The 20,641-nt window shown below is 47.8% G+C and overlaps 1 protein-coding gene across 3 annotated transcripts in view; it reads right to left on the minus strand.

The window, feature by feature from the left end:
- The window catches only part of kmt2a (lysine (K)-specific methyltransferase 2A), a 40,833-nt gene extending 20,856 nt beyond the window's left edge, over positions 1 to 19,977 (minus strand). For 2 of the 3 annotated variants that reach the window (XM_086215349.1, XM_086215347.1), the window contains exons 1-9: positions 19,679 to 19,977; positions 9,163 to 9,235; positions 5,586 to 8,935; positions 4,900 to 5,077; positions 4,517 to 4,745; positions 3,697 to 4,385; positions 3,532 to 3,605; positions 3,019 to 3,255; positions 2,634 to 2,780 (exon numbers count right to left, since the gene is read on the minus strand). In XM_086215349.1, coding sequence (XP_086071475.1) covers positions 2,634 to 2,780; positions 3,019 to 3,255; positions 3,532 to 3,605; positions 3,697 to 4,385; positions 4,517 to 4,745; positions 4,900 to 5,077; positions 5,586 to 8,935; positions 9,163 to 9,235; positions 19,679 to 19,924 — 5,223 coding nt within the window. In that variant the 5' untranslated portion in view covers positions 19,925 to 19,977. The remainder of the gene's footprint in view (positions 1 to 2,633; positions 2,781 to 3,018; positions 3,256 to 3,531; positions 3,606 to 3,696; positions 4,386 to 4,516; positions 4,746 to 4,899; positions 5,078 to 5,585; positions 8,936 to 9,162; positions 9,236 to 19,678) is intronic. The other variant, XM_086215348.1, reaches the window with a different exon arrangement.
- Positions 19,978 to 20,641: the final 664 nt, after the last annotated feature.

Raw genomic sequence — 20,641 nt, forward strand, 5'->3', positions numbered from 1 at the left:
GTCTCTGTCCATCAGTCTCTCCTCCTTTCTCTCCCTCTTTATCTCTGTCCCTCTCTTTCCTTCTGTCTCTCTGTCTTCCTCCATTCTCTGTCTTTGTCTCTGTCCATCAGTCTCTCCTCCTTTCTCTCCCTCTTTATCTCTGTCCCTCTCTTTCCTTCTGTCTCTCTGTCTTCCTCCATTCTCTGTCTTTGTCTCTGTCCATCAGTCTCTCCTCCTTTCTCTCTCTTTATCTCTGTCCCTCTCTTTCCTTCTGTCTCTCTGTCTTCCTCCATTCTCTGTCTTTGTCTCTGTCCATCAGTCTCTCCTCCTTTTTCTCTCTTTATCTCTGTCCCTCTCTTTCCTTCTGTCTCTCTGTCTTCCTCCATTCTCTCTTTGTCTCTGTCCATCAGTCTCTCCTCCTTTCTCTCTCTTTATCTCTGTCCCTCTCTTTCCTTCTGTCTCTCTGTCTTCCTCCATTCTCTGTCTTTGTCTCTGTCCATCAGTCTCTCCTCCTTTCTCTCCCTCTTTATCTCTGTCCCTCTCTTTCCTTCTGTCTCTCTGTCTTCCTCCATTCTCTGTCTTTGTCTCTGTCCATCAGTCTCTCCTCCTTTCTCTCCCTCTTTATCTCTGTCCCTCTCTCTCCTTCTGTCTCTCTGTCCTCCTCCATTCTCTGTCTTTGTCTCTGTCCATCAGTCTCTCCTCCTTTCTCTCTCTCTTTATCTCTGTCCCTCTCTTTCCTTCTGTCTCTCTGTCTTCCTCCATTCTCTGTCTTTGTCTCTGTCCATCAGTCTCTCCTCCTTTCTCTCCCTCTTTATCTCTGTCCCTCTCTTTCCTTCTGTCTCTCTGTCTTCCTCCATTCTCTGTCTTTGTCTCTGTCCTGCTCTCCTGCTCTCTCTCCGTCCCCACTGATCCTGGATCTGCTCCACCTTCCTGCTGGTAAAGGAAGGTTCTGGTGGCTGCTGTTGCAGGATGTGCTGCTGATGGAGAATTGTTGGGTGGAGGTTCATTGAAGGAGGGAGGTGCTGGACCTGCTCTACTTGGACAGTCAGGACAGAACTTTGGTTGGGGTTTGGTGACACACTGATGAACCTGACCTGACTTTTCCACCACTGCAGAGCCAACCTGCCCTACACAACTCCTACAAATGCATTCACAGACAAGTTAACAACTGTTTCATGAGACTTACTGTCAAGCAGAGAAAAACTCAATGTTTAAAGGTGCTTTAGGTGGAATCTTTATAATCGTATAGCTCCAATATGTCTATGAGTTGCTTCACCTGCAGCTGGGAGTTCAGCCTCCAGGCCACCGCAGCGATGAGGTCAGAGGGAAGTCAATCAAAGTCATAAATGACTCCTTCCTTCAAAGTATTTGACTGCCTTTCATGAAAACTATCATAATGAAGTAAACAATGCTCCTACTGTCTACAGTATCTAAGTGATTTGAATTAACTGATAACATCCAAGTAGGAGTCCAAACAGTGGACAAAATTCTTTCTACTGACTTCACTGTCACCCTGAACAAGAGAGGCACTGACTGATTGGCCGGCAACTGGAGTCTGGTCTCCAGTCGGGGGCAGTTCAGCTGAAAAATGGCAGCTAACCAGGCTCTGTGCATCAGTTTGGTTCTGGTCTAATTTATGGGCACAGATAGTACAGTGGCACAGTGTAGAAGACACACGTGTTGCAAATAGCGGGCTTTGTAAAGCCAAAAGAAACAACCACAAAATGTGTCCTTTCTTCGCTGAAGAAAAGTTTCAAACATGATTTTTAACACATTCAGTTGGACTTTGTGGCTTAGAAAGACAATGGGGAGAACAGGTGCAACTCTAGCCACGCTGACATGCAGACTTTTCTTCATTCCGATTGAAGAGTTCGGGTCTACTGTTTACATGTGATGGGATCATTCCGATCTGGTGTTTACATGTGCCACTTCCTTTAATCGGAACCGCCGTTTTACGGCTGTGTGTCACGTGCAGAGCGACGTAAACATCACGTGACTGATCAATGACGGAGGTCCATCGTGTGATCAGCACAGTCGTTGCAATTGTGTTGACACATTCATTTAGTTACACATTTATAAGTTGGTGGGATCATATCCACTTTTGTTGTTGTGCTGTTTAGCCTTGTAGTGGCCGGTCTTCAGAGTTTTCCAGCAGTTTCTAATTTGTTCGACGCTTTGGTCGATGCCGGCTTCGTTGAGTTTTTCGTGGACTTTCTGAACAGATCAGAATTTCTTGTTTTCCTGCCGCCTCAGCGTGCGATAATGTTCAGGTCTTTGAGAGTTTGTATTAAAAATAAACTCTCCGCCACAGACCAGTTCTGCGTGCACTGCCGCTTGGAAGCCACCATTTTTATCAAGTGAGGAAACGTCACTGCGCATTTACGTCAAGACGGAGCATGAAAGAACCCAGCCTGACAGCATTCCAATGTTTCACCGTTTACATGATAAGATCTGACATCTGATCGGTTTGGGAAAAGGAATATTCTTCCCCTGTGAAACCGAATGAAATTCCATTCGGTTTAGGCCTCTTTATTCGGATTGAGGTGTTTATATGGAACATTTTTATTCGGTTTGGGCTTCTAATCCGATTCCAATTGGAATATTAGGCTCCATGTAAACCCAGCTTCTGTCCAGCCAAAGATGATCAGACTTACTTTAGTTTTCTGGTGCTGACGCCCACATGCCTGGCAGAATCGGCACCGTCGACAACACCAGTTCTCCAACTGCTCCTGGAGAGGACGTTCAGATTCCCCCAGGCAGAAGAGATGGAACGGTTCACAGCATACCTGGCAGAAGACAAACTACAGAGGCAGAGGAGCAACAGGCTTTAGTTGAGTGTACCAACTACACTGTTGTCGATTCCCAACACTACTTTGGTTCATGAATAGGAGCCTGGGCCCATTATCAACCTACTTTCTAGAAATAAATAACACTGTATTATTTTCTATTAAGAGGAAAAAGCACATATTAATAGAAGAGAACAAGAACAAAAGGAACTTTATCAAAAATGGCATTGTGTTTTTTGTTTTGTTTTTTTACCTCAACATTTCCACTGCTTGCACATAGGAAGCAGAGCACCCTGGGTGTGACAGGCACCGAGGTGAGCAGGCTAAGGCCACCGGCCTCCCACACCTTCTCAATGTCATGGTCCCTCTTGAAATCCACTCTGATACGATGCACTCCGTCGCAGGGTGCTCGGGACTTCGTCTGGCCCCTAGTCGAGGGAGTGCTCAGCCAGTTTAAAGTACAGCTGCCGGGGGGTTTAGTGGTCAGCGTCTTCTCATGTTTATCAGAAAAAGAGGAAAAGGCAAGGTGAGTATTGGAAATGATAGGTTGTCCACACAGTGAGCATCACACATTATGGGTTTCCTCGGACACAGTCTAGAAAACAAAAAGACAGTGAACAGGAAAACAAACAAAGCAAAGAATAAGCTTTAGGATCTTTTATCCAAGTGGATAATAATTAACATAATTTACAAAATGAACTTAATATATCAGAACCGGACACCACGTCCCCTCTTTTGTACAGTGAAGAACAGCACAACGTCTTACCTTGTCTTTTGGTTTCTGTTTAGGAGATGGAGGGACAGAGCGGGAAGTTGGCTTTTTCATCTGCTTTGAATCAACTGGAATAAGATAAAGCAAAAATAAAGAGTAATGTTTTTATTGTTTATATATCAATGACAATGCACAAAAAAAGTGTGAAAAGATTCTGACCTGCGTCTGATGTTGTTGTCATGGAGCTCTGCTGATGCGATGAGTGCTGAAGGGGCTTCTTCTTGGGCTCGCTCAGGGGAATTTTGGAGGAGGCGTCTTTTTTCGATGGCGCCTGACTGATTAGTGGCCGTTGCTGCTGCTGGGAGATTTGATGAGACTGAGCCAACGGAGAAGGGGAATTCTGGGCTGAGGACGAGGAAGATGAAGAGGAGGATGAAGAAGAAGATGAAGTAGATGAGGAGGGGGATGAAGAAGATGAAGTTGGTGCAGGCTGCTGCGGTTTGTGGGCCTTCTTATTAGAGACACTGCTCGAGACAGAGAGCTGTTTTGGGTCGGGGGTCGGGGCTGGAGGTGGAGTCTGGGCTGTGACTGTGCTGGCTGTCTGGGGGGCTTCAGCTGAGGGGGGGGAAGATGACAGTGATGGAGATGATTGCTTTGACGATGGCTGGTGCCTCGACTTCTCCTCTCCTGGTTTCAGAGGAGGAGTTTCGCTCTTTTTGCGGGGAGGTTCGTCCTTCAGTGGTGCCGTAGTGAGTTTGGGGCCAGACTCCTGGTTCTGTCCTTTTACTGGATTGAGACCCTCCTTCTTCTCAGACAATTTGTTCTTCTTCTTGTCCTTCTTGCCTTTGCCTTGCTTCTGAAGAAACATCTTTGACGGCATCCACTGCAAGTTCTGACACTTCCTCATCCTGTGGACAACGGCACAAAATTAACCCTTCAATATTCAGTCAAAACCAGTGAGTTACATAACGTTGTATGAAGTCAAGACTGAATGGAAGGTAGCGATCTCTTGGGACAACCATTTGATCAACAGACTTACTTGCAGCACTGCTTTTTGATGTTCCGTCCTCCAAATTTGGGCTTGTCGAGACAGTTGGTACAGACACCACAGTCTTCTGGAACCTGGCAGCCGGAGCACTGGCCACAGCGTCGGGACCGACGGCCCTTCTTGGGGGGAGCTTCTTGAACAGCCTTTTGTCGTGTCTCCCGTGGCTTTATGGGAGGGGACTGAGGCTCTGCCTCCTCTGATCCTGCTACTGATGACTTGTCTGTAAGGAGAACATTCTTGTCTTATGCCTGGTCACAAAACAAATATCCTTTGCACATCTTGTATTGACAAATGCTGAACTAAATGATAAAAAGATATGATGAATTAATAACTCATCATCAAACATTAACCAGAGATTCCCCCCCACTACTCACCATCATTCCCCATGGAAGATAGGATCTTCTCTCTCTCCTCCCAGGGCAAGGCACTAAGTGTGGGCATGTCGTCGGGGAACACTGCCCGATTTCGGCCGAGAGCCACAGCTGCACGACGACATACATGCTTGATGCGTGGACCGCGGACTGAGGCCTCTGATGAGTCACTCTCTTGACCCTGCTCACGTGCACACATTTCCACAAGTAACACAGATTGTTAAAAACCAAGCTTGATGATAATACCAAGTGCAGGCATAAGAGCTGCTGTTTTAGGACATTCTTGGAATGAATATGAAATTGGTGGCAGAGGAGAAGGAACAGGTGCTGGTTGTTTGTGTATCGTGCTTGATAGAGACAACTATGTGTGCAATGCCCATCTATACCTCACGAAGCTGGGACCAATCTGAACTATAGAAGAAACTGTGCTGTTCAAAGGGTTACTTTCAAAATCACAGGCGGAGCTGCGTTCTGCATAATGTATGAGGCCTGCAGAATTCCCCTTAAGCAACACCCTCAGTGGGACTTTCCTGTTATCAAGTTTCAGTTTAAGTACAAGTGCAGATTTCTATTTATAGACAATATTCATAGCATCATGCCAAAATCACTTGCTTGTGGTTAAATGATGAGAATGAGAGAAACAGAAACTTATTGTTCGATGAAGGCAAGACATTAACAGGAAAACTGACCTGGATCTTGGTCTGGTCTGCATGCTTTAGCTTACTCTTCTTGATCTCGAAGAGCTGAGCTTTGGCCTTCTTCAGCAGTCCAACTACCCGCTTGTCAGTCACAGGTTGTTTCTCTGCTTGTGCCAGCATTGATCCTAGAGAGGAGACAGGAAGCTGTCTGCCTGGTTGCCCTGGAAGGGTTGTTGTCTGCTGGGTAGGAGCACTTTGTTTTTCTTTGTCCTTCTCTCCATCCTCCATCTCTGCTCCCTTCTCAGAGGGTCTGCCTTTCTTCGGTAGACGTCCTTTAGCAATGGAAATGGGAAAAGTGGAATGGAGACCACATAGCTCTGAGGATGCAGTGTCTGAAACCATGTCTACTGATACTGATTTTTTTCTTCCAGGAGGTTTTTTTGGAGCAAGAGATAAAGGAGCATCTTCAGAGTCTCTCCCATCCACTGTAAAATGGCTGGAAGGTGCATTGGGGGAGCCATCCGGGGTAGAAACCTTACTTCTTTTCTCAAAATCCTTCCTCCCTTCCCTCTTATTCTCTTTCTCTCTGTTTTTCTCACAATCCCTTTCTTTTTCCTTCGGAGAAGGTTCCTGGGAAGCTGACATGCTTTTATCTTTACTTCCTTTTCCAGCTCCTCGCCCTGTGTCCTGGGCACTGGAAGGAAAGACAGGAAAAAGTGGCGAAGAGGAAGATGATGCCGTTGACAAGGGAGGTGGGTTTACAGCAGCCCCTCTCCTGTTGTCAGGTACGCCTTGTGAGGTCAGACCCATAGACACTGTGGAGAAGGTGCTGAAAGGAGCAGGAGTTAAGGCACTGGTAGCTAGTGGACTTGTAGAGACACCCGGCAAAGAACTGGGGTTACTACTGGAGACAGAGCCAGTCAGCACAGACATCTCAGAAGACCCCTTCCCCACAGAGATTTGTCCCCCTATTTGGCTGCTGCGCCTTGTCATTGAATGGGAAGGAGACCGCGGTTGGCCACGTAGTGTCCTCGAGACCAGTCGTCTCCGGCGCCGGGATGTTCTGCTGGAACTAGTGGATGTCTGGTGTGGGGAGAGAGACCCAGGACTGCTCCCAGAGGATGAGTGCAAAATAACAGACTCAAATATCCGAGAGTGGGCCTCGCTGGGCGTGAAGCGCGGTGCACGGAGCAATGGGCTACGCTTTTGGAGTGGTGCATCAAAGCGGGATGATGAGGGGTGTTGGTGGTGGGTGTGGGAGTGAAGAGGGGCAAACAAACGATTCCCCGTCCCTGCTCCGCTGCCTTGTGCAGGGAATGTAACTGGGGCAGCTCCCCCTGCTGCACTGACACCTTGGGGCAACAACCCTACGTCTTCAGCTGTGAGAGGGGGAGGACGGAAATTATCAAACACAGGCTTGCGGATGAGGCCCTCCTTGGCATATTTGGCAGAAGAGAAATACTGCTGCTCAGGGTGGGACAGGGACTTCCAGCGGAACGTGGGCTCTCTCAAAATCGAACGGCTTCGTTTGTCTGACAGGCTGGATAGCACTGATGGCCCAGACATGAATGGAGGGAGGGGGTGAGACATCCAAGGTGACTGGGGGTGGTGCTCACTGATAGTAGTTGCATTGGAGGAAGCTGACTGGGGAGGCTGTGGAGGGGTGAGGAGGGGGGGAGGGGGAGGGGAAGAAGAGGAGGAGACTGTAGATGAAACTTGTTGGGAATTTACAAGTGTGGAGGAGGGCATCAGCACTCCTGTGGGGGGGCTGATGATGGGCTTTTTGGCCCCGGTGGTGAGTGTCTCTCTCACGCCCTGACTTCCTCGTCTCACCCCCTGCCCTCTCCGGCCACGCCGACTCCTCTCAGACACCACATGCTCTGGCTCTGAGGGAGGGGTGGGAGGTCGTGAGCTGTGTGACAGGTTGGTCTCTCTCTCTCCTTGTGAGGAGGGAGAGTGATCCTCTGGCTCCGACAAAGCTTGTGTAGCCTCAGAAGCCTGGGAGTCGCAAGAGGAGTCATCCAAGCTGGGGCTGCTGGACCTGGAAGACTCTGCAGAGGAAAGCTGGGAGGAATGCTGGGACACAGCACTCGAGCCACAGGAAGCTGCACTACTGCTAAATCGGCCATTAGTGGCGTTGTTGGTATTGCTGTTGAGCAGACTGGCAGCTGTTGATGGAACACTAGAGATGGGGGCAGGAGGTGGCGGAGGGGGGAGGGCATCATTGGGAATAGTTGTACCTGCACTGGTAACTGCAGGTGTAGTGACCAACACAGGAGAGGGGGAGGGAGAGGGGGAGGTGGGTGGGGCACATGTGGAGACAGATGAGGTCATTGTTTCTAACCTTGCCATCTTTAAATGGGGCGGCGGAGGTCCAAAGCTGCCCTCATCTTCAATGAAGCGCTTGGGTGTCTTGATGATGCGAAGGGACACCGTGCTTACCACAGGCATGATGAACTGCCGGATGTTTTTCAGTTGGGTCTTCCTGATGCCACCCTCTATGGCCCCTGCCCCTGTACCCCCAATTGCTACAGCTTCCTTCTCCAATCGCTTCTGTGCTCCTTTTTTAGCACGCTGCAGCAGCTGCTTAGCGATGGTTGCATCAGTGCGTTTAGAGGAGGGGACAATCCTGACAGGCTTTCTATGGCGAGGGCTTTTTCTGAGCCCCACTGCCCTCCCAGGCTTAGAGGGAGACATTGAGGCAGGAGGAATGGCTGAGTCCTGGTCCTCAGCATGATCCACATTCCTCATCATGGGCTGCTGGGGAGTGTGTGATTCCATACCTGCTCTGTCCCCACCTCTCACCTTAAACCCCTTATGTTTCCCCTCCCCACATTCCGTGGAGGTAGACAGCTGTGCAGCAGCAGCTGCTGCTGCCTCAGCTTTGAGGCGCTCTGCCGAGGGCGGCCGTCCACGTCTGCGCCGGGGCACACCAGGTAAAGTCTTGAGCCGTGACTTGAGGGGGGCAAATGTAGTTGCTCTCTTCAGGTTGGTACCTTTGGATTCGCCCCGCCCACCTTTGGGAAGCTTGGCATCAGTGTCATGTGGCTGAGCAGAGCTCAGTGGCATTCTTTTGGTGCCCTTTCTCTCCTTGTCCTCCTCTGCGTCAATGCCCAGCTCAGACCCAGCCTGCCTGCTGTCCTCCCCTGCCGCATGACTGCTGGTACCCCAAGCTTTCTTGGAACTTGAGGATGGCGGGCGGCCTCTTCTCTTTTCCCCAGTGCCAGGTGGCCTCCCAGGCAGCCTTTTCACCTTCTCAGCTGGCCGTTCAGGGCCTTCAGGTTTTGTTTGTGCTGGGGACAGAAGGGAGGAGGAAGAAGGTAGACTTGCAGCAGCTTTATGGGCAGTCAGGGCCCGTGGTGGACGGCCTCTTGGCTTCTTTTCAGGTACAGGTGGGCCAGCTGAAAAAAACCAGAGGACATCATTTTGGCATGCAGCTTGAAACGTAGCCACACATTCAAGAAATATCCAGAACTACCGACCTGCTGATGATAATGACTTTTTCAGAATCTACAACAGTTGGTGTCTAAACATTCCTTTCTATGGCAAACAACAATCATATGTGAGAAGTCTATATTCTAATGATTTTGGGTTATAATGTTAATGACAGAAATAAGGTGGGAAGTACCTGCAGAGGTTGTTGAAGGACTCTGTATTCTTTTCTGCTCAGTGCCTGTTCCAAATCCTCCAAATACTTCTTCCTACAAAAACAGAGTGAAAGCAGGTCAGTCTTTGTGACACTGCAGTTGAAGCAATGGTTGGGTTTCAAGTAAAATTCCAGCTTCCATCACAGCACATGTTTATCTGTTGGCTTGGATGTGTAACCCTTGAGTCATTTTTGAAGTCTCTCACATGAACACCAAAATTATCACGAGATCATTTATTTAATTTGAGGGTTACCTTTGTGCTAACAGGATAAGCGGAAGAAAATGGATGGATGGATGGATGATACCTTTGTGCTTTGTAACGATGGACTCAGAAACAAGACATTTGAGAACATCACCTTGGGTTTCAGAGGGGCAGCAATTATAATTTACAGCCAAAGAATTATTCCTGAATATAATAATTAGAATAGTGAATGGGAGTTTGCCACTTGCTACTCAATTTCACTTTAGCTTATTGGCTTCAATAGAGTTTAGGATGACATGCCTGCTATTTGAGTAGACACAAAACAAAAAAGACAGTTTGAATTGTAAACATCCCAATTTCAATTGGTGACTAACACATAGGAATGCTTTCCAGCTCCCTCAGGAAACATAAATGCTCAAGTGGTTGGTCATACGGATGCAGCTACACAGACAGCCGGACCGAAGCTCAGGCTCAGGACTATATCCTCAACCATGGCTAAATTTCATCTGTCTGAGCCGCACTTTTACACAGCCTGCTGAGGTGGGACAACTTCATCACTATCACACCTCGCTGCTGTGTTCTGTGTTGAACAGACCAGGAGGGACTGAGGGCTGCTGTGCCCTGTTCTTGAGCAGGTAGCTGCAGCAGTCGCTGTCCTGTCTCAGAGTACAGACACGCCAGCACAGTGGACGGCTCTACAATAAACACTGACGACGTCGTCGCACCTCCAGCCCGCCATCAGCCAGAGGGCTGGGAGCTTTTGGATGCCAAGGCAGAGTCTGATCATATGTTTTAAGGACACGCCGTCATGGAAGGAGAAATGACTCCTGTTTTACACAGGTGACTATCACATAACCCTCTTCAACCTTTCACCTTCAACCCTGGATACGAGACGTGGGAAGCAAGCAGAGTGACACGCCAAAGAAAGCCAAAGTTAGGGATCATGTTAAGGTCTACGCATGAATGTAATCTTACCATTCAATCTAATTATGATGGTCTGTGAGCCGCTTAGTCAGTCAATGTGTGTTTCTGAAACACTTCCACATGGGTGTTTGCTGAACACACCAGCTGATTGATCACCAGTGACCCAGCAATTAATCAGAACAAGTTTTCCCCATTATGCTGAAGAAGATGACCAAAAATGCTACCGACAAAAAACCACTACGTAATATAAGCAACAGACATGTTAATTATTCAAAAGGTAAACCAACTAGACTCACTCAGGTGATTGAGTGGTTAGAGCGCATGTCACATACACAGCTAACCCTGGTTCGAATCTCGGCCAAGGTCCTTTGCCGCATGTCACACCCCCCTCTCTGTCCCTTGTTTCCTGTCTGTCTACTGGTCAATAAAGGGATCTATGCCAAAAATATTCTTTAAAAAAAGAAAGTAAAACAGTACATGACAAGTATGTCAACTACTGTTCTTTTAAAAAGGGCAATTTTTTTTTTACCTAAATTGTTTAATGGAATAATCTGTAGAATACTTGATGACAAGAATAACTGGGCCATTGAAGCCTTAACCTGAACGTTCTCGACATTTCAAAATGAATCCAATGTATATCAATCGAATCTGAACAATACGTTACACATTTACAAAGATGCAATTTCTGAAGTTGAAAAATTTCAGGGCGGCCCGGTGGAGCAGTGGTCCTCCCCGTGGCCCCCCAGCAAGAAGGTTGTGGGTGGAGCCCCGGCTGCAGCACGGGGTCTTTCTGGGTGAGTCTCCATGTTCTCCCTGTTCCTGCTGGGTTCTCTCTGGTACTCCAGCTTCCTCCACAGTCCAAAGACATCAAGAGGGACCAGGTTAATCCAGACTCTAAATTGACCGTAGGCGTGGCTGGGAGAGCCAATGGTTGTCTGTCTCTATGTGTTGGCCCTGCCATGGACTGGTGACCTGTCCAGGGGGAAGGCTGCTGGGATAGGCTCCACCCCCACCACCCTCAACAGGAGGAGAGGGGGAAGATGGAGAGAGGGAGGGATGATGGATGAAAAATTTCATGTTCAATTTGTGAAACATTTGGATATCAAACTGATTTGTGTTTTGGAAGCTAATATAAACAAGATGGCGGTCTGTGTTTATTTTTTCTGAGAATAATTCCTGGGAAAACGTAATGAAAAGTATGCAAAGATGATCCATCCATCTAGAGTTGTGCACCAGAGACCTCGCTGGAGGATGATTACCATCCTAACCTCCGCTGGGAGCCACTACTTCTCGCAATCAAGGTGTATGTGTTCAAGAGTGGAGGTGAGAATGGCATCTCATCATGTTTATTTATAGCAGTGCGCGGGAATGCAGTTGAGGTCTTGTTGGCCCAGTTTGCAGAGCAGCTGCTATCCAAGTGTAGTCCACACAAATGCGAGCACATGACTACATGCTAACCACAAGCTAACAGCAAACCCTCCTCACAACAAATACATGCGTGTGCCTGACACATGCATGCTATGAAACCTCATTCACAAACATAAAATGTATCAATGTGAACAAAACTGTTTCATCAGCTGTACATATAAAAAAGCAAACAGATGGTGGCAGGCAATCCTAACGTGAGCATCTTTTCCCTGTCGTGGTTCTGCCTCCACAATCAGTCACTAAGTATCCCTCCTCTTCCTCCCTGCTCATTAATTCCAGCCTCAGGAGCAAGCTGCTACTCCTGGTAGGTGTTGTAGCAGAGCTTAGGGGGGCGCGGTACCAATGGACAGAGCTGACTGGCTGTGATGGTGAGAGCGGCGCTCAATGACATCACAACACTAATCTGGATGCAAGTGCGCAGAGTGGACTGCATGGGTTCATCTCAACAAACATCCATGTACACCCTCACGCTGTCAGACGCACAAACACCTCACACATGCGTACATCTTGACTGTAACTAAAACGCACACACACCCTGTGCATGAAGAGCAACGCTCGATGTAAACAAGCAAAACATGGCAGTGAGTATGCGGGGGAGGGGAGCACAGGCAGAGCAAGCAAGCATGAGTAAGGAGGGGAGGAGGGAGAGGAGGAAAGAAAGGGAGGAGGAAGCAGCATCTTGACCACATGTACCATCAACAGAGTGTGGACTCATCTCCTGGGAGCGTTGAGGATGAAAGGGGTTTGGGGTTCCAACATGCTCATGAAGACGCTTGCCAAATCCAACCTGAACAGGCTTCCCACATGCAACACAGCTCCCCTTTCCTCCCCCTTATTCCTCCTCTCTGCCATGCTCCCAAACACATATTCAGTCACTCAATCATCGCTTGCTTCCCGCCCACTGGATGCTGAACCCAGAACAGCAGCGTGTGAAACACAAGGCTCCACACGAGCTGGAGAGCAGGCCAGGAACAGGGAGGTGAAGTAAACAAAGACTGTAGTAGAAGAGAGGTCCGGCTCATGGACTGGTTTGCCTCCTAACATGCAGGCACAGACGCCATATCCTGCTTCATCTCATGAGCACAAGGATATTTCGGTACAAAACTGTTCAAGTTCTTAATTTCTGCGGGCTTTTACTTTCGCCACCAGAAGCCTAGCACTGTGACTTCCTGCTGATTTATCACGTCGCATCTACCTGATCAGAGTAGAGGTGAGAAAAGGAGACCAAAGTGATTCATTGTGGAAGGAGGGGGTGAGAGGGGCTGTCCCTGGGCAGGGTTTGACGGATGTGAATTTGTTTTGAGGCATTATCTCTGTATCACTTTGACTAGGCTTCTGCAAACAGTACACTAATGGGACTTTTGCAGCCCTTGAGCCATGCACAAGTCTCAAACAAGTGGGTCTGAACAGCATCTAAATTTTGGATGTTTGACAATAGAATCTGAAACAGTCGTAATCATGCTTGTCCTCATTCGTGAGCGTATATTCGGGGTGCAATGGTACTTGGTTTTGGGACATGTTAGGAAGGGGAACAACTCCAGATTGTGGACATTTAGTTGGTCCTCGGTTTCAGATTTGTTACACCTACAGAACATACATACATTATTAAACTTGGTGGCATTTGACAACTGACAAAAGGAAAAATGACAGATGGAAAGAAAACATTCACAACTGACACTTCCCCGACCTGCATCCAGGGCCAGCATTAAAAATGTAGCGGCCAGTTTTGTCCCGCCAAACTTTCCTAATTAACCAGATGCATTTCTAAACTGTAACAGGAACTTAGAAGGTCCTTGTGGGTTTTTTGCTGGAGTACATTTGGTGATCTAGTTTAGCATGTTATCATACTATCTATTCCCCCATGAAAAGGAGGCCATCCGCCAAGTGTGGCTGAGATGTACACATATGCATGACAATGGAGATCTTTCACGTAACACCATGTTTGGGAGTCAAAATAACTCAGAGCTCAAAAGGCTTGTTGAGGACAAGAAGCTCCTATTTTTGGTAGAAAGACACAAAGTGGAAGAGAAATGTTGCCCCTCCTCCTAACAATTCAACTTTGGTTCCACGGTTCAGCACCAGCAGAGACAATGGATGCGTTGCCAGATCTCACAAGATCGTGTTGCTGAGAAAGATGCCATGGCAGATCTGGTGAGAGTCCGCTGCTCAAACAGAGACTGGTCGCCAATAAAGTGAACTTTGTCCCATTTGTCGATTGGAAACACGCCAATTACAAGTCAGAAGGGACCAGTAAGATGTGGGACTTGTGAAAGACGGGTCCAGTCTTTACTTTGGTGACTGAGTGTTAGAGCACTACAAGTGCTATTAAGACACAGGACAAACCCACATAGAAGACAAGCTCCTCTCTTGGCTTGAACAGATGTTGTGTGGTTACGGAGGACGTGGACACGGTGGATATTTTACTAACAGGCACCAAATATTGGCTTGCTGTTATTGTCTGTCACACTTGTAAATGTTCAACACTCCTGCTGCCAGTTGCACCACAGTTAGAACCTGATTCGAGGGGAAACACTGCACACCGCGGGATTAAATTACAGTGAATTATTGACTCACACCATTCAAACAATCAGTATTTTCCCTTGTAGCGACTGACTAATATCACATTTATGTGAACCAATACACAGTTTATAGTCTTTGCGTTCAGGGTGAGACAAAGCAGTGGGACAAGAAATTCAGTTGAAATGGGCCATGATAGAAACAGTAGAAAATGTACTCTAAATCTGTAAACACTTTGTTTCAAAATGACTTGCATTTAAGAACTGAGAGTTTCTGTGCAAGGGTCAAGAGTGGCGCTGCTTTAGAACCTCAGGTAAGACGACAGTGCTGTGTGTCGGGTTTTAGAACGCAACATTCTGCAGACTTTAACATGAACAACAGAAGTGTGGACGTAGGGAGCATTAAGATCGACATATCACTCGCAAGTTACTGTTATACACCAATTCACTCTCTACTTAATTTTCTTGGGTAAAACTGTCCTTCAAACTGATGGGTCCCAGTTCAATTCAGGCTTAAATACACTCAGGAACTGGTATGATGTTATGAAGAAGGGCACTGAAAAAAGTGCCCTTCTGAAACACATACTGAAGTCCAGGTTATCTGTGCTGATATTAAAATATTTGTCCCTCCACATAGTTTTACAAAGACAAGAACTTCTGTAAGAACAGTGTTCCCACCTTGAGAATTCAGAGGAAAAGGGGAGGGACAAGAATGAAGATGACAAATAGCTGTGCAGGTTTTCAAGCTATGACCACCCCATCAGTCACTGACGTTAAAAATCAATCCATCTTGATATCAAGAATGTCTTTTCACACATTCCAGGAAGCTTTGTGTTTACGGTACAGACTCTGTCTCACCCTTCTTGGAATCTAACTTGGAGGTGAGCTCATATACAGTATGGCCCAGCGATGACACGCTCCCCTCTTAAAGGCCACAGAGGAATCCCAAGAATTGCTACTACAAATACAATCAGCTGTACAAAGAAGGCTCTACGAGTACTATTAAGGAGACGGAGTGAAAATTGAGTTATTAGTCATTGATTAGAACATTGTGTTTCCTCCCAGACAGAATCCCACTCTGGTACAGCTTTGTGGCCTCTGTCAACCCCGAGCAAAAGGTGGGCTTTTGTCCCAACAATGGGAGCAACTGTTCCACATTTGCCCCACAGCCCACCAACCAAAACAAACCCTTTCCAGAGCAAGACGACTCCTCTTCCCACACCTCGCACATAAGGAGAGGAAGACTCAGTGGACAAAGAGAGGTTGGCACGTGTGCAGGGTGTCTTGCACGCTCTCTCTCTCGCTCTCTCTCTCTCTCTCTCACACACACACACACACACACACACACACCAAGCAGAGCATGAACTGAAGTTCTAATCAAAATAAAGACAAAGAAGACACGCCTACCACTGAGTGCACTAAGAGACGTGAAGGGGACATCCCTATCCCAACCCCACACACACACACACACACACACACACACACACACAAAGCTGAAGACAGATGACACAATTGCTGCCTTTCTATGAGTCGGGCAACTCTTAAAGCAGAGGTGAAAGCTCCTTGCCCGCCTGCTGTAGCAGAATAAAGCCATGGATGGGAGGGTCTGTGACTAATTCTCCTCCCAGCGTTGTCCTGTGGAGAAGAGGGGGGTCATCCTGCACCCTTTGATATCCCCGCCTGTGCTCTTTCAGCAGCCTGCACTTTGTGAGAGCTGGAATAAAAGCAGACACAAAGCTTCCTGCTCCAATCCACATGCTGTCTCTGGGATGGGTATGCACGTTTGTTTGGGGTGGGGTGGGGGGCTTTCCTTTTAAATAGGCCAAACACCTGCTGGACTGAAGCCCCTTCTGCTCAAACACACCATTTCTCTCAAACTGGTGAGGCACACAGACATTTGGGTTGATACGTCTATTCAGCTGCACTTTATGAATGATTAAACATTTGTTATAATATGTCAATGAAGTGGATGCAGCAGAAGGCAGGACAAAACACACCAGGAATAAAGACAGAAAGCAAGGCAAAGACTGACAGGATGGACTGTCAGGGTGAGGAAAGACAATGACCAAAACAAGTCAACATGGACAACACTTTGTAGCAGTGAAGCAGAGCCATTTGGAGAGATCAAGAAAATGAATTCTCTCCACACATACAAAAGCCAACAAATGCCTTCATTTGAAGAGCAACAGCCGACATGCACCCTATTGAGCCACTGCAATAGGCTCTGTAATCCATTCCAATGTGGCAGCTGTCAGAAGAAAAGTTGCTATGCTTCTCAGACAGAGTTGTGTGTCCAAGTTGGATTTGGGTCTTTCTGCCCGGATGGAGGAAGGAGGGGTGGCAGCGCGTTCGGCTGGCACCCTGTGAGCTCAGTGGGCTGCAGCAAGCCTCAACAATCCTGCCCCGGTCCAGCCAAACGGGGACTAGACTGATCCTCAGTGAAATCACTGTGTTGTTTCCAGGGATTTGATGATCTCCACACCTTCACTCCTGCTAAAATCCATTGACTGGAGGAGGGTGAAGAGCTGCTCACCGTTACTTCTTATACCATTTACCAACAAATGTTTCTAACAACCCTGATCTTATGTTTAATTTATGGTACATCGGTACTTGAAACCAATGAACTCCCTCTACTCCATTACATCCTCAGTAGGTGTCAAACTAATACCTTCAACACAGTGTCACTGTGTCAAGGACATATTTAGACATTTTCAGCACAAAATTCATCTCAAGTCAATCAAATCTTAATTATGAAGCCATAAAACACGAATCACAATTTGATTCAAGGGGATTTACAATCTGTACCAGTCAAATTCGTTCCTCAAGAATATTATAAAGGCGGCCCGGTGGAGCAGTGGTCCTCACTGTGGCCCCCAGCAAGAAGGTTGTGGGTGGAGCCCCGGCTGCAGCATGGGGTCTTTCTGGGTGAGTCTCCATGTTCTCCCTGTTCCTGCTGGGTTCTCTCTGGTACTCCAGCTTCCTCCACAGTCCAAAGACATCAAGAGGGACCAGGTTAATCCAGACTCTAAATTGACCGTAGGCGTGGCTGGGAGAGCCAATGGTTGTCTGTCTCTATGTGTTGGCCCTGCCATGGACTGGTGACCTGTCCAGGGGGAAGGCTGCTGGGATAGGCTCCACCCCTGCCCCCCACCCGCACCCCTAATAAGGAATAAGTGGAAGAAGATGGATGGAAGAATATTATACAGTATTTATTGAGAGTACAGTTGTGCTTAAAATTAGAGGTAAATGATTAGTAGGTTAGCTGATTAATAAAGATGGTTACTGGACTTACTGAGGAAATCAATAACCAACACTTCTGCCCATGAGGCTGATTACAGAAAAATAGCAAATAACATCTTAAGACACCAAGCGAAAAATAAATATGAAAATATTCTTTGGAACCAGAGGACAGAGATGCTGCCGGCTGGATGCTTCTGTAGGTACCAACATTGTTGACTTGGATTTTTAAATACTTGTGCAAGTTTACAATTGTTTACAGTTGTTACCTGTGTCCAGCTACATCGAACGAATGCTTGTTTCAGCTCAGCAATCTGCTCTCTCATTTTTTCATATCATTATTATTCTATGATAATAATCAATATTGGCCACTGAAATCCCTGGTCAATGGACAGGAAGTTAAGCTTAAGCTCAGAGCCATCTTGGGATGGAAGGTTCAGTCAGTCTCCACATATCAAACATACAGCTACACTCTAAATAACAGGAAATGACAAAATTCTTTCATGCGTTTCTTCAGATTATCGCTGTGTCAAAAATACATCAAGAACTATTGCGATGTATTCCATAGAATCTGTAATATTTCAGCTCCTAAACGAAAAATAAAACGAAAATGTGCTATAAACATGGCAACATATGCAAAACTAGCATGTATGCGAGCACGCCTGTATTCCAGCGGCGGCTGGTAAACAGTCTACTCCCACTGCAATGAAGGCGTGCTGCTCATCATGGAGAAGGAAGATGGTAGTTCGCTAAGGCGAACACACCCCCACATCACACGGCCCGTCAAGAACAGGCTCCTTGTTATTGTAGCAGCCCCGCACGCGCACTCCCTCAATACCAAGTCCCCTTCCTCGGTCAAACGAAGCAAAATCAAACGCTAACCCGCATCCAAGTCCTCTTGAGACCGATGCCAGAAGCTGAGTGACGTTATGTGGATGTAGATCGAGGCAAAGCATTAAAATCACGTATCACTAGCCGTGGGATGGTAGAGTACAGCGGGGCAAATGTTCACCTCCCATTTTCCAATGCATCAGCAGTAGCCCCGACGGCTAGCGTGGCGTAGTGCGTAGCATGCTAGTTATCCTAGCTCAGACGTCAGTGGAAATATCCTGGGTAGTCTACGAGCTCCGCTAACTTTAGGCGATGACCTGCTGTGTGAGGATAAGCAAGCCGTGGATAAACAGTTCAGCCTGTCGAACAACCCCGCAACTGCCTGCCATAAAAATACTGTTATAGTTTTAGCTATGTAGACAGCTAGCCTGCGAGCTAACAGCCAGCTACCTTCACCAGTCCCACAGCGAGCTAGACGTTCCTGTAGTAATTACCAGCTAGCTAGCAGCGAGCTATCAGGGACCTCTAAGAAAAGCCAGAACAGGACAGCCCATTCACACAGACAGAAGCTAAGTTCACATTAGCTCGGTTACTATTCACTCGTGTGCTCTCGCACCTGGAAGTTGACATATCGTGTTTTCAGAGCCATTACCCGCTGCCTCGGAGGTCCGGGGCGAGCGCACCGTCTGTTCTATGAACACCGGAGGTACAGACAAAGCGGCATATTAACGCTAATACACGATCACCAAATATTGAGTCGTGTAACCCCTCGAGCTGAGGGCAACATGTTCAGCCTTACAAGCGTCACGCCGAGCTAATGTCAGGGAGCATCGGCTGAGTCGTAGACGAGTGGTTACGGCTGAGTGACATGGTGGAGGCTCGTCAACACCTCCGTGTGCTAGTGAGTGTCGCATGTGTCCGCTAGTGTATTTCAAGAAAGAAAAGGACAAACAACAAACCAAGAGGTCCCTTCGGTGTTGTGGTTAGCATGCTAACGTTAGCACCCGTGTAGCAGCCTCCTCGTACTCCACTAAAGGAGACGAAAACTTTATGGAGCTGATGAGACCACCAGTCTGTTACCCGTCTGGCGCTCGGGAGTTCCGGCTTAATCCAACGTTATAACGCGTCGGCGTGGAGCTTCAGGCCACGGAGCCAACACAAAGTTGACTGAGGTCCAGGCAATGACAAGTTTGCTCTCAGCCACATTCAGGTAGTTCTACCGCGATGGTGAGCTGGACCGATGGTCATAAGAACCGTTAGCTTTCATCGGGATGAACGAGGCGGCTTCCCCGTTACACCGACCCTGCAGCTGGCTGACCGATGCACCACTGAGCTGCTTCTGCCCTGTGCTGTGCTTACCTCCCCGCTGCTCGAGTCACTCGATTCCCCCAAAACATCCCGAAATTTCTGCAGGTTGCTCCCGATAACCGAAGAGACCTGTAGTGCAGCATCGAACCCGGGTCCAAGCCCAGCTGCGTTGGGATGGGCTCCTGAGACATTCTGCAGAGAGGCAGTAACCCTTGTTCGGCCCGCTCTCCTCCCGGTACCGGAGTTGCTGCTCCCTCCGGGCCGAGCGGGGAACCGCCACCGACAGCTGTGCGCCATTTTACACTCTGCCTGTCTGCCCTGCGATCGGAGCTGCCTCGGTGGGCGGAACCCCAACCCAGCACTTCACATAAACAAGTCCGCCACAGCGCTGCGCTCTCACTGGTCTGCATGTCGCTATGCAGGTTGCGGGGCTGAGCTCCAGAAACCCCGACAATGCATTTGCTCAGCCGGCCTATTCCTCCGCTGCACAGGCGAATGCTATTCAGGTTCCGGGGATTTGCCCGGGAAACCAGCGGCGCACTTGAATCACAAAGAACCACACCGCTAACTTAATTTAGCCAGAGGATGGACTTGATCACTCTAGACTCTTCTCTCTAATTACTTACATATGACAAAACAGTGAAAGGATTGAAAAATATTCCATTTTACGGGAAAAAACACAGAAGCAATGCGTCATCAACATGATTAGGGGTTACAAGAAAACATGAGCCATGTTAAACTGATGTGCTGTCCTCCACAACCTGCTGGCTGCATCGGAGCAGCATCCAACATGAGGACGGAGAGCCCCTCCCATTAAACAGAATATCGAAATTGCTAAAAGTGAAACGTCGTGTTTCAAATATTCACTAATAGGATGCTTTAGCTGCATAGACGCTTTACTTCTGTGACTCCTCAGCGCAGGAAGAGCCAGACATGTCTAGTTAGCTTGAAGCTAACGGAGAAGGTATGCTCAATAAACCAGAAACACTTTGTTCTGAGACTTTCAACAAACTA

Source organism: Aulostomus chinensis, chromosome 10 (genome assembly GCF_037954235.1).
Source record: "Aulostomus chinensis isolate RoL2024-O1b breed Wild chromosome 10, RoL_Achi_v1.0, whole genome shotgun sequence".
Lineage (NCBI taxonomy): Eukaryota > Metazoa > Chordata > Actinopteri > Syngnathiformes > Aulostomidae > Aulostomus > Aulostomus chinensis.